At 41.5% G+C, this 14,189-nt stretch overlaps 1 protein-coding gene across 1 annotated transcript in view; it reads left to right on the top strand.

Annotated features, from left to right (window-relative positions):
- The window catches only part of foxo3b (forkhead box O3b), a 44,202-nt gene extending 30,432 nt beyond the window's left edge, over positions 1-13,770 (top strand). The window contains exons 3-4 of the mRNA XM_026194144.1: positions 7,836-9,300; positions 10,557-13,770. Coding sequence (XP_026049929.1) covers positions 7,836-9,281 — 1,446 coding nt within the window. The 3' untranslated portion in view covers positions 9,282-9,300; positions 10,557-13,770. The remainder of the gene's footprint in view (positions 1-7,835; positions 9,301-10,556) is intronic.
- The last annotated feature ends 419 nt before the right edge of the window (positions 13,771-14,189 follow it).

The following is a 14,189-nucleotide window of genomic DNA, read 5'->3' as shown; positions in this document are numbered from 1 at the left end:
AAGATGTAAGTTTTTTTGTCAAAATTAAATTTTTTACCTTAAATGACACTTAAGTTTTGTTTGTGTGTGCCTTAGTTAACCAAATTAACAAACTGTACAAAGGAACTAGAAGCACATTGAGGATCCTACCAGTAAGCACCAGATCCCTCTTCAGCACACACACACATAAAGGAAACTTAAACACACACACAAACTCGGAGAGACACCCAGCCTCTGGCCAGGAAACGCACATATGATTGAAGAGAATGGAATGTTCTGTCTGAGGTCCAGAGCTCAGGGCAGCTGGAACCTGGGCCGAGTGTATGTGTGTGTGTTTATGTGAGCGTGTGTGTGTTTGTGAAGGGTCACAGTATAAATAATCGTCCCCTCTCGGGGAGTGTTAGCACAGACCAGCAGGGCAGTTTATTTATAATCCGCCATCTACGTGTCAAAGACCTGCGTGTCGTCTTCACCTTTGTCTGACGTTACCTGGCTACGCTTTCAGTGCTCTCTGCCACATCTTACACACTCAGATTAGCTGTTCATGCGAGAATGTGTGTTTTATATATATGTTTGCACAAATGACTTTTTTTTTTTTTACACATGACTCTCCTCAATTCGTCCAAGTTGTTACATAACATCACATGACCCAGAACCAGAAGGATGGATAGTAGTGAGTTCTACATTACATTATCGTGCACTCCTCAAAAGCCAAATTCCATCCATCCATCCATCCATCCATCCATCCATCCATCCATCCATCCATTTTTTGCCCTTTTTCTGGCTTTCCCCGTGCACCTCTTCCAGTTCTTCCAAGGGAACACTGTCCAGCCAAGTTATGCAGTCTCACCACGTGTCCTGGATCTGCCCTACAGTCTACTCATGCTCAAAACTCCTACCATTCAGAAGGAGTCTTGCTAGAATGCCCTCAAGATGCTGCTTGTATCTGAGATTTCTTTTGGGGGTTTTTTTTGGTTGCGATACAAAGCTAATGGCTGTAGTTGAGAGTAGGAATGCAGATCAACTTCTGATGCCACAACAGTCTGTCCGTCCTCCCCCTCCACTCTCCTGTCACTAATGAACCGTAGCCTCAAACCTGGAGGTACTAATTCTCATTCCCACCACAGTCACCTGCGAACCACCCCGGTGCGAGCTGGCGATCACTGCTTGATGAACCCAAAAGAACCACATCATCTGCAAAAAAGCAGAGATGTGATCCCAAGGCCACCAAAGTGGAAAGCCTCCACTGCTTGGCTAGGCTTAGAAAGTTTTTCCATAAAAGTTGTGAACAGGATAGGTGTCAAAGGATAGCCCTGGTGGAGTCCAGCAGCCATGAGGTTCGACTCAGACTTGCTGCAAAGCACTTTTGAGTAAGTGACTTCTTAAAGTCTGCACTGGCATCCACTTTTACTGCAAATTTTGCACAACAAAGTAAAGTGCCAGTAAATGCACCACTCTGCAAATACAGCTTGCTAACAAGCTGCAATTTTAAATAATAGAAACCCAGTAAATTCATGCAGTAAGAATGAATAGGATCGTTATAGAAAGGTTAGTGTAAATCATAAGCATAGCAGAATTGTAAGAGAACAGAGGAATCATAAAAACTATGACGTTCAGAGTTATCATATCTAAGACCTCTTTGTCCCTTGCGTTTGCCTCAGAAACATTTTATGGTCATATCTGTTGTACATTTGCCAGCAAGCTGTCTACCACCTGTTTGCACAAATGTAATCTTATTTGCACTCTGTAAAGACGCCAAACTTCAGGGGAAGCCAAGATGTATTATAAGCTTGTCCATATATCACTCCTTGATCTTAAATAGTAGCTAAATTTGTGATAGTTGTACACTTGACCCTGCAGCAGTCTCTGTTGACACTGGTGTCAGATCAGTGCTGGTTTACATAATGGCTGATAAAGTTGTATTTGTCTAGGGCTCTCGAAAACATGCACAGTGTACCAGTTGATGGTTAAGTACACCATAGGTGTGAGGCTCAGGTCACGCAGTTTGTCCAATCAGGGAGGTGGAAGCAGGACAAAAGGGGTGGAGTTGTAAGATGTATGGGGTGAAAAGTGCAACCTCAAAGCACCTTTGACTCAGTGCTCTCTAATGACTCCATGACATTATAACCTCATGACACAACTCTTTCCTGCACACATGAAAAGCTGCGCCCTCCTTGCCCCCTCACACCTTTTTCACCTTCACATGAACACTCTCTTGTGTCCACACTTCTCTCAAACGAACACAGAGTACAAGGCAAAGTGAAACTGACCCAGTTCATACATTGGAGTTTAAATATGTACTGTAGCTGGGTGATGAAATACACTTGCAACACCACGTAGACCCTCCCTTTTCTGTACTGCCTGGCTACATTCACATTCACTCCACCAATCACCACTGCTACTGCAAGAACCAATTACAAAGCGCTCCCAGGATCGTTTGAACCAATCAGAGAAATCTGCTTTTAAATGACTTTTCGGTCGTTTCTTTCTTTGCATTTTAAACACGACATTTTGCCTATACATCAGTCTAAATTTCCCGAGTGCACTTACAATCCCCTTGTTTGTTTAAAAACTTCATTGTGCCTATAACACACCTGCACCTCCGGCAAATCAGTTTTGCATAAATGCAAAAATACTCTATGCATTCACTGACACACCTTCAAAAATTTGAGGATTGAGCGAAAGCAGGGAGGGAGATTCCTAGCGTGGTTGCTGACAGTGATTAATTGTTCCCACATGTTGCTGACAGACAAAAAGGCCTATGTGTTCCTAAGTTTTAGCTGCAGCTGGTGCACACACACACACACACACACACACACACACACACACACACACACACACACACACACACACACACACACCCGGCTGGGGCCTGTCTCACCAAGCAAATTCAACTTTATCTGGCTACTCTGAGTTAGTTGGCTTTTAAACCTGGATAACCGGTCTGCCAAACAGTTGATAGCTGAACCTGCATTATCTAGGTGAGCAGAGGTGAGTCAGAGAAAACATCATTAGAAAGAGCACTTTATTTTAAATATCAAATCAGATGTTGGTGCAATCTGTGTCTGTTATCAGTTTCATTGGCAAAAATTAAATGATTAAAGCTTCTCGAGCCACACTTATGCCTGTCTAAATATAAAGCTATGGCTAACTTGGAGGTTTGTTTAGCTCAGGAGTGTTTAAATTGCTAGGATGGCTCTTTGTGAGGCTAACAAAATCTGCAAGCACAACTGAATCACAATTATAATTCAAGTTTTTGTCGTCGCTGCCAACGTTCCACTCTTTGTGCCGTGTAAAGATAATCATACTCTGGCTGTCACGTCCTATTTAACCAACAGGTATGAGAGTAATACGGATGCTAAAGTAACTCTCAACAATGCTAAACTGTCAAACTACATCTTTGAAGAAGTATTTTTTTTCTTTTCAAGAAATGAAAAGCAAGGTTGAGTTAAAAAAAAAATCAATTTGTCTGCCTTTTTAACAGGGCCCTCCTGTTAAACTTCAAGTCTCAGAAATTAAAGCTCACCTGAGAGAGAAATAAGAGGAGGTCTGAAGAAAGAAAGAATTTCAAAAAAAGAAAAAAGTCCCAAAAGTTACCTGGATAGTATCAGCAGTTTCATTTTTGTTGCTGTTTGTAGGTGTGTATGTGCGTTATTTAGCTGCCGTGGCTGCATAGTAGGAGCTATGATTCAGAGCTGCTGTCTCAGCGAGCTGTTTTTATTAATGGGCTTCGGGAATACCCCAAAGGAGCTACAGCAGTATGTATACAGTACTCAGCTCACACTGTGAGTTTACCATGTTCACACATAAATTCTTAACGTGCAAATTTGCAGCAAATGAAACAACTTTAATAGTTTGGGGGTGGTAACCATCAGGCACATTTAAAAATAAATCAATAAAAGGAAGTCGCCTCAAAGTAAGAGAATAGTTCCAAGAAAGAGCTGTAATGATATTATCACGTTTTTGAAATCTACTCTCAGGCTACATTAAGTCTTTTGACATAGATTCAACAAGGTGCTGGAAACATTCCTCAGAGATTTTGGTCCATATTTACATGATAGCGTCACACAGTCATTTCAGATATGTAGGCTGCACATCCATGATGTCAATCCCACGTCACACCTGACAGGAACAAGACATTTTTTGCATTTTCTCTTTTTCAGGCCATTTTCTGTAAACCCTAGACATGATTGTGTGGGAAAATCCCAGCATATGATTGGCTAATTCGATATTTGCACTAACAATCAGTTGAACTGATGTACTTAAAGAAGTGGCCAGTGAGTGCATGTCAGTAATGACGGGAAATTTAAGCTTAAGATGGGCAGGAGGAGGTGGGTTTTAAATTTAAGCTCCAGGACTTTGGATTGGGCTCACCATATGTGTCTTAAGAGTTTTTCTTATGTTTTATATTGAGTTTAATGAACTCATGGAAATTTCAACGATATGCTGGGTGTGTCATTAAATGCAGTAGAAGAATCACAGGAGACAGAAATGAGATGTTGTGGTTTGCACGACAGGCTAAATGTCTGCAAGAAATGCAAAGTAAAAAATGTTTTAAACGGTTAAAAGGTCAGGCCACCAAAATCATAAAACAACATACTTTCCATGTACTAAACCGCAGGCAGTGCTGCATCTATGCACAGTTCGGATTGTGGTGCTCAAGGCAAATTTAAAAAAAAAAAAACACGGAAAACTGTGTCTAGGAAATCCTTGAAATCTCCAGAATAAAAGTGGTGATCAGTGCAGTTTGTGAGGAAGAGTATGTGGGAGGGCTTGCTTCTACTAGTTTATCACACATTGTACTGACAGCATGCACATTATTCATTCTTTCATCTTGTAATCATCATGTTCTTATCCTCCCTTTCACATGGATCCAAATTTTCTCGTCCATGCTGTGGTTGCAGATGCCCTGCTTGCTTTTATCACTTGCCCGTCACACAAAGTTATGAAATATCACACTTGACATTTGAAGGAAACGAGCAATGGCACAAAAAAAGAGATGCATTAAACAAGTGGCTTTCGAGGGAGAAGGACTGATGAAGTATCGGGCGCTGGCAGGTGAATGTTTACACCAGCTGGATAAAGAAACTCTGTTTTTTAAGAAATTCTCCTATTATTCATCCCGCCAAAGTTTTTATTTTTCCTTTACAAAGCCAATCCCCTGCCATTATTTATAACTTCTTGGCAGATGGAAACATTTATGTACGTGTGTGTTCTGTAATAAAGCAGCAATACGTCATGCCTCGAGAGATGCCGGCAGAGGATAAACACTGGTCTCTCTAGTATTTATTCCCCTCTTACCTCACTGCAGAATACACGGTGCACAGTTGAGAAATATGTTCGCACCATCATTCATGATTCTATGCAATGCATAGCAAGGGTCGGAAGAAGCATATGCTCCAACAGAAACAAGTTTTTGCATAACAGTTGCAAACCATTTAAGAGCGTTTTCATATAACTATCACAACCGCACCCATAGTACACGCTCAAATATGCATACACTCACACAGGGTCATGGGTTCAGTGTGGCCCCAGAGATCTTTCTCTGCCAACGCAGCATTCAGAAATGTAACTTAAACCCATTCTCTCTCCTCTCTGACTGAACTGCCTTTGACCAGAATAACAGTCCTGACCAAATTGCCTGTAAACTGTTGCCTGGTAAAGACGGTGCTGCTTCGTGGAAAACAATATTGTGATTCCCACAAAAACAAGAAGATGTTGGTTCTCGCTGATTTGAACCCAGAAGTCTGTTCCGTCTTTATGAGTAAAAATATACATAAGAGGTAAAAGGAGAGGGGAAAATTGCGTGCATGTTGTGGATGGCGGTTGGGTTGTTTATATGGGAGGATATAGCATAGCCCCAGAGTCCCACAGGGCCCATAAGAGCTATGTGTTTGTGAAACAACAGAAACTGCGGAAGAAGGAGGGGATGTGGAAAAAGAAGGAGACTGAGGCAAAATAATTAATTCAGCAAAGCCTGCAATAAATTGAGAAGACGAGGAAAGTGTAATTAATGCTAGAGGCAAGGTTATAAACATATAAGTTAGTGATCCAGAACAGAATTATTTTTCATTAAAATGCATGTTTTTTTTAAGACTCCTAATGGTGTTACTGTGAGTTGAAATTTGAGACTATGGCTGTGTGTACACATTGTTATCCTGTCATAAAAAGATCCATGAAATGATGTCCTGTTATGTAACCAGATGGCGGTGTGTGTGTTGTGTGGGAGCATGTGTGCGATGGCCGGAAAGGGGGGGTGGATGTCCAGATGGATAAGAACATGTTTGTAATTTAGGGATCAAGTTTGAGTTTCAAGTCTTAAATTACTGCTTTTACACAATGCAATCCTCAGTTTAAGCTGCATTATTTAATTATTGAAAAGAGTACTGAAGTGAACAGACTTCTCTAAAGTAAAAAAGGCATGTGAATCTTTGCTATTGTGCAAATGGAAACTCATAATGACACACATGAATAAAACTTGCAAGACCTCTTGTTTAAATAGTATCCCAGTTTTATCAAGCTGTGTTATCTGTTACTGGCCTTTGACTCTTATCTTGTGGTTTAACTATAACCCAAGCCATTGCATCCAAAAGAAGCCAATCTGACTCTCTCAGTCTTTTGTGTTCTGAAACTACTAGAAATATCAGATAGTCACCTCAGTATCACCTGTTCTTAGTTTGGCTAACATAATCATTCTGACACTTCTACACTTCTAACATGAAGTTTAATAAGTACACCACTTTTACCATGCACAATTTTCAAGGTTATGGACAGATAACAGGCTGAAGTTACACATGAACTCCAGGAGGATCAGATCTACACAAGCAGTGAAGTTGCCTTTTGTCCTATGTGGCACATGACAACATTACGGTGATGGGAGATGCATGAAAAAAGATGTGCAGAAGGACCCATGATGGCATGGGTCCTTCTGCATATTACTGGCTCTATTTATAAAAAAGGATGGGTTGTACACGACACAGACTTTGTACTGTTAAGCTGGTAGGGTAAAGAGTGTTTAATGTTAGATGCAACTGAGTTTGACATTTGCGTTTCTGGGTAATGTCTAGAAAACCTCTGGGCTGCAGTGCACGTGTGAAAGTAGCTCGACAATGATTGCTAGTGTGGTGAAAGTCTCTGCACAATGTGAAGCACGAACAAATGTACGCCTGCTAACTATTAATGCTAACATAGCACCAAGACAACAAGCATTTCAACAGGGTTGTTATGTAGTCATTTGGGCCTTTAATGCGCGCGTACGTCTCTGTGTCGTGAATGAAACTCTTGATCACTGGCAGGGACTGTCATGTGAAAAAGTTGCCCCACAGTGGGCCTTTTGGCCTCTCACAAGAAAAGAGCTCAGAGCTGATCAATACACACCAGCCAAGACAAACAGTCACACGCAAACACACATGATCTGACATATAGAGGCTCTTTGTATGTGTCATTCATTATTGAGGAGGCTTGATTTTTAGAACACTGTCTCTCTCTTTTCTCTTTTATGCCCACAACACAAAAGCTACAGCGGGAACAATGCAGACATCAGTGCTAAGTGGTGCACAATGTTAATGTGAGCCTGTCTATATTTAGTGGATCAACAATTGAAACAATAGGCTTTTGCTGTTTGTACGTCTAGTCACTGAGAAGAACTGTTTACGTGACTGCAGAATGAGCGTTCGTGGGTGGTTTATGGATCAGTGTTGTTGAACTTAATGAGAGGTTTTCATTGAATATTGCACTGGCAAAAAGAAGAATGGATACAAATCCATACTGGTGACAGGCATAGTTTGAGTAATTGTCGCAAAAAGTATTTTCCACACAGCACTCAGCTGAGTCTTCTTCTCTGTTTTGTGTTACAGAATTCCATCCGACACAACTTATCCCTCCACAGTCGTTTCATCCGCGTCCAAAATGAGGGAACAGGAAAGAGTTCTTGGTGGATGATCAATCCAGAAGGAGGAAAGGGTGGTAAGGCTCCACGGCGCCGGGCAGTCTCCATGGACAACAGCAACAAGTACACCAAGTCCGCCCGCGGCCGTGCTGCCAAGAAGAAGGCAGCCCTGCAGGCTGCAGCTGCTGCAGCTGGTGAAGGTGCTGCGGACAGTCCTTCAGGTCTCTCTAAGTGGCCTGGAAGCCCGACCTCACGCAGCAGCGAGGAGCTGGATGCTTGGACAGACTTCCGCTCTCGCACAAACTCCAATGCCAGCACAGTGAGTGGCCGCCTCTCACCTATTCTGGCCAACCCCGAGCTAGACGAGGTGCCTGATGACGAGCCGCCTCTCTCGCCTATGCTCTACTCCAGTCCTGGCAGAACACTGTCTCCTGGGAACGCCAAGACGAATGGGAAGGCTGTGCCGACTGAGCTGCCCCGTTTGGCAGACCTGGCGGGTACAATGAATCTGAATGATGGACTCACAGATGACATAATGGATGAGTTCCTGGAGAACATCAGCATGGTGCCAACCACTTCCAGCCAGACTGCACCAAATGGTTCCTCAGGTTTCAGTTTTGGGTCCAAACCCAATGGGATAGCCTCACCTTCCTCCACTTCCTCTCCATCATCCAATTCTTCTTCTAATGGAAGTGCTAGCTACAGTAACTCCATCTTCGGCCCCCACACGGCGGGCTCCTCTCTGCGTTCGTCCCCCATGCAGACCATCCAGGAGAACAAGCAAACGTCCTTCTCCAGCATCAGCACGACCCGCTTTGGCACCCAGACACTGCAAGACTTGCTCAACTCTGACAGTCACAACCATAGTGATGTAATGATGACCCAGTCAGATCCATTGATGTCACAGGCCAGTGCAGCTGCCCTCGTTTCCCAGAACTCCCGCCGTGGCCTCATGCTCCGCAATGATCCTGTCATGACTTTTGGGACAACTGGAGGACTTCAAAGCAACCAACAAGAGATGCTGCGAAGTAACAACCACAATCACAGCTCTCTGAGGTCTATAAATGGAGGCTTGAACCTAGTGAATGAGGCTAACACTCTGGCTAATGCCAAACAGCAGCTCCTGCTCTCACCCCTGGGAGGAAATGGGTCTTCCTCCATGCAGATTGACACCTCAATCTTCCTGAGTGGGACAGTTAGCAGCAATGGAGGGAACTATCAGGATCGTTTCCCCACAGATCTGGACCTGGACATATTCAATGGCAGCCTGGAATGCGACATGGACTCCATCATCAGGAACGATCTTATGGATGCAGATGGCCTGGATTTTAACTTTGACTCTCTTGCCAACATGAATGGAGTCAGCAACTTCACAAACACCAAGCAGACCTCTCAGAGCTGGGTACCCGGCTGAGAGGGTGGGAGCAGAGCAGGTATGTAAATTGAAGTGTTGTTTGTTTTGAAGTATCTAATGGGGAATATGATGTATGAGCTAATTAGTTTGTTTGTTTTTTTCCTGAAAAAAACTCTGTAAAATTTGGTCTAGTACACGTCATGCTCACAGTAGGGTTGTAGAGTTATTTGTGTCATGAATAGAGACAGCCTTAGACAAAAGCACTAAGATGATGTGATAATAACAGGAGTCCAGAAAGGACTTCACAGAACAAAATTACTGGGGGTTTTTCTTTATTGAACCACTTCGACCTTAATTGTTCTTCCTAAATCACATTGACACAATAAAAAAACTTCTCCAGCAGTTTTTTTCCTTACATGTTACATGTTTTTAATAAGGATGTGGACTGCATATACATTTTGGGGAAATAATTATTTGACCCCCTGCTGAATTTGTAAGTTTGCTCACTTATAAAGAAATAAGCAGTGTCTATTTTAAAGGTTGTTTCAATTGATTGACAGAGAAAGAATATCACCCATAAAAGTTATAAATTGATCTACTTGTCATGAGTGAAATAAGTATTTGGTCTGTAAAAGATGAAAATAGCTGCCATGATGTTGTGACATTGAAGATATTGTTTCGCAGCTTTGAATTGGGAATTTTGGCCATTATCATCAATTTTTTTAAAATCCTGTAGTCGTGAGTGAGGGTTGAATATGATCAAGAACCCAGTAAAGCTGCATAATCAAACAGTAGCAACTTGTCTACCACAAGGAAGACTTGCCCAGATACATTCCCTTCATTTGTTTCAATTTATTGTTACCATTTATGAAATGAACATCATGCTTAATTAAATATGACTGAGACCATAAATTCACCAGCAAAACGTTTACTGAGGTCTTAATTAGAGTGAGAAGAAGTAATTTTCCCATAAACTTCAATTGAGGATTCTCCAGTGATGTCATGATGTCATGTGCACACTGCTGAAGAAATGTCAGTCAACCACTGGTTTCTTGGGTTTCTAGGAAGTATGTGATGAGGACTTGATCAGGAATAATTCATATATTCAATAATTCATATTCAAATGCATGTATTATGAAACATATGCAGAAGTGGTAGCTTTAAGCACCTAACTTGCAGCTGCAAATAACCAGCAGTGAACAGAAATTTGTTGTTAATATGAGCCAGTGACATTTGCCAATCTACTTATTCAAAAATGTGACTTAAAACCTTGAGAAGGGAAAAGATTTTCATTCTTACGAACACAAAAAGATAATCATATCTTTTTCATTCCAGGTCTGACCTGTGTGGTGCAAGAGAAGATCAGACACACAACATCCTTTTTGCCAAACCTGCCATCAGCACAATGTAAAATAACCAACCCTGTGTTTACAGAAGAAGACTTCCTCTTGAGAGCTTTACCTTCGCTCCCACACTGGTGAACCATGAACGATCCTGCAGACTCGAGAGATGCTGCGCATGAGCCCTCAAAGCTTCTTGTGAAACAACAACAGCAAAAACGAAAGCTACATCTAACAATCACAAGAAACTCACAAATCTTAGAATTATGCAATTTTCCTTTGACGCCCAGTCTGCTGATATCAAAGAGACACTGCTTATCAAAAAGGGGTCTTCAGGTGGAAATTGAGGACTAAATGGCAAGCAAAGAATCGAAGGAGAGCATGGTGCAGTTTTTCCCACTGAAGTGTAAAGAGAAAAAAAAAACAAGACATGTTGTGGTGTAAATCAGATCCAGTGGTTTCCTGAGACGTGTAATACTGAAAAAGAAATTCCCACTGTTCTAAGTAATTTTAAATGTCATATGTTGTTGTTGTTGTTGTTTTTTGAGTTCCTGTTTTATCATATTTGTTTCTTAATCAAAAATGTCTGTAGAGAAAGAGTCATTGTACTGGTGAAATGAAAAGGTGGAAATGGGAGTGTCGTACTCACTGAGTGGCCACTTATTCAGTCCATGTGTAGACAAACTGAAACGTTGCCCCAGATTGTGAAATCTCCAAAACCCCAGAAGTTTAAATTCCTCAATTTAACACAATGCACTTGCTGTTTTCTATATTATATGATGCATGACTTTGAAATAACAGCAGCATACTGAGGGTTATATTATGATTAGATGATTGCTACAGCTTTTGTTTTATCCTTGTATATATCAAAAGACTAGAGGAAGAAAACTTCTGGTACAGAATAGTGCAGGGCAGGTAAAAATTCAAGAGGGAAAAGATCTTGTATGTCTTCTCATTGCTTTCCTAACTTCTGGTGAGTTCTGTTGAGGTCATTTATCACAGCATTCGATGTAGCCAAAACAAAAACCTGTGTCCTAGGGTTGTGAACATTTCCACACCACAACAGGTGCTATATAAACAGTGTTGAATCCTGTCCTGCGAGGAAGCTGTGCATATTTTCTGTTCTTTTTTTTTTTCCTGTTTTTACCCAAAACCCACAGAAGCCTAGAGCTGCGGCCACTTGTAGCATGATAAGTTTGAGCAAAGGGAGAAGGTTGTTGTCTTTTTTTTTTTCTTTTATAGGCTCATTCCTCTAGAAGCCATTTGTTTCTTGATTAAAACAATAAGCTATCTCTGTATATTGCCAAATTACTTGAAATAAACAGTAGGATATGCTGGCAGCCAAATGACAGCACACACATTTATGCACACACTTAAAATACACACACACACACACACGGGGAAAAAAAAAAAAAAGCAAAAAATAGCAGGGATCCATGTTAAGCTCTGCTGGTTTCTTGTCGTGAGATTGTGGGGCTTGTTATGCATATACAGAATCACTCAGGGGGTGAGGAAGGAAGGCTTTCCATTTAAGAAACGTCAAGCCACAGTCAAGTAGTATTTTAACGTTTCTTGGGGGGGAAAACATATTTTCTTTGTGTTTCTGAACTTGTAACCTGTGAACTTTTGGCCACCAGGATGAAGAATTAGAAGGACGATAAATGTCAGGATTATTACTTCACACAGTCTGTTGTTTTTTGGTTTTGTTGTCATAGCTTTTTTCTCCTCTTGTTTGACTCTTGACACACACACACACACACACACAGATCCCCTCGTGGACACGCCTGGTGCTCCTGCAGGTGACTTCCTGTATCTCCTAAATACATGTTAACGTGTGTACGTGTTTATTGATGGAGTTTTATTTCAACTGAATTAATCTCACGAGGGTTTGTAGCTCCTCGCGGTGCATACAGAACAGCCGACTGTATGCATGTATGTATTTATGCATTATGAACCGTGTGAAATGCATATTTACTCGCTGTATGTCCTTATATGCTCATGTAGTACTTGACCCTTGGGGTTTGTCATACCTCTGAATTTGAAGAAATAGCAAATACATCATGCGCCGGGTAGGGAGGGAAAACTGTTACCAGCAATTTTAATTGTTGAACCAGATTTTGGAAATGGTGGAAGGCACCATTGTTGTAGCATCTGGAGACCCCTTCTCCATTTGGGGGCAGTGACATGAAGTGTATTCCCTGTCATGTATATCAGTGTACAGATTCGTGTATATCTCTTTGAAGCTAAGGAAGGAAGGAGGAGTGGGTGTGCATGGTTGGCTAGAATGGTCTGTTGTACTAACTGAGGTTTAGCGCATGAGCTAGCTGGACCTTTCTCAACCTGAGAGGAACACTGTGTTTTTAGTGCTAAAACACTCTGTTCCTTTTTAAAAAATAAAAAAATAAAAAAGTAATAATCAGGGCTTAAAGAGGAGCACTTGCACCATCCTCCGATATTATTATTATTATTATTACAAACCCATTACACTGACGTAGTGAAAATGTCAGCAAGCTGGAATTACCAACACCTTGCTACATCTAAAATTTCCAGAACACTATCTGTCTTTTCTGTTGTCAGGGGGACTCCTGAGCCATCACCTGAACTGTTAAGCATTTGAATTCATCTACACTGTCTGTACTTAAAATTACTTACTCCTGTGAAGACGACAGGCAAAGTGAAATCCGGGGAACGCAGTCATCTTTGAAAAGAGCTCTTATCAATTTGGGAAATATCAAATCTAAAAGGCGTTCCTAACATTATGTGCACTCGGCTCTGTGTAAAAATGCATCGACTCTTTGGGAGGGTAGTTTTCTCGTAGTCATAGCTGAGCAGGCCTTTCACAAAACCACTGCTTCATTCAGGCACAGATGACCTCCTCTCATGCTCGACACACACGCGCAGAACAAAATATGCTGGTTTAAAGCTGAGAAAAGCAAAAATAGACACATACCACTAGAAACCTTAATCACCTCTTGGACATTTTCTTTATATTATCTTCTTATGAGTCCTTCCATCCTTGTTAAGAAGCCCAGGCCAGCTCCCTTTCATACACACTCTGAACTTTTCCCTTTGAACTTTTGCTCTTTATTAATCTTGCTTATTCTCAACTTAATGTTAGTGGGTATTTTCCTGTGTATTACATTTTGAATTTTGAAGTTTGTATAAGAAATAGTGCGCATGTAAATAAAGCTTGGTGAGGCTCCACACACTCTCTGTGTCCTTGTCTTCACTTAATTTTCAGAAGAGAAGATTAGAAGTTCATATATTTCACAAGTGATGTGCAGAAGAAGATTTTCTATTGACAGTTCATATTGCCCAGTAGGAATTTTCAGCACAGGAAGGAAAGCGCTATAGCTCTTGCTTTGCTCGCCTTGCACACGCTGTATATTCACAAGTGTGTGTTTGTGTGCTGGAGCACGAGTGCATGAACAAATTTGACCGTGCACTCCCTCCAGAACATAAATCTCTTCCTCGTGTCAGTCTGGGTGGATCAAAACAGCTCCATGTTGTACTCCAGTTCTTGGAAGTAATCTTGCACAATGTTTTGTGTGAGGCCGAATAAAATGAGAGCAGACGTACAGCAGCTCACTGATACCTGACACTGGGACGGGTACTTTTCCTCTGTTGT

The sequence above is a fragment of the Astatotilapia calliptera genome, chromosome 15, assembly GCF_900246225.1.
Source record: "Astatotilapia calliptera chromosome 15, fAstCal1.2, whole genome shotgun sequence".
Taxonomy (NCBI): domain Eukaryota; kingdom Metazoa; phylum Chordata; class Actinopteri; order Cichliformes; family Cichlidae; genus Astatotilapia; species Astatotilapia calliptera.
Note: the sequence above shows the minus strand (reverse complement) of the source record. Positions and strands in the feature narration are given on the sequence as shown.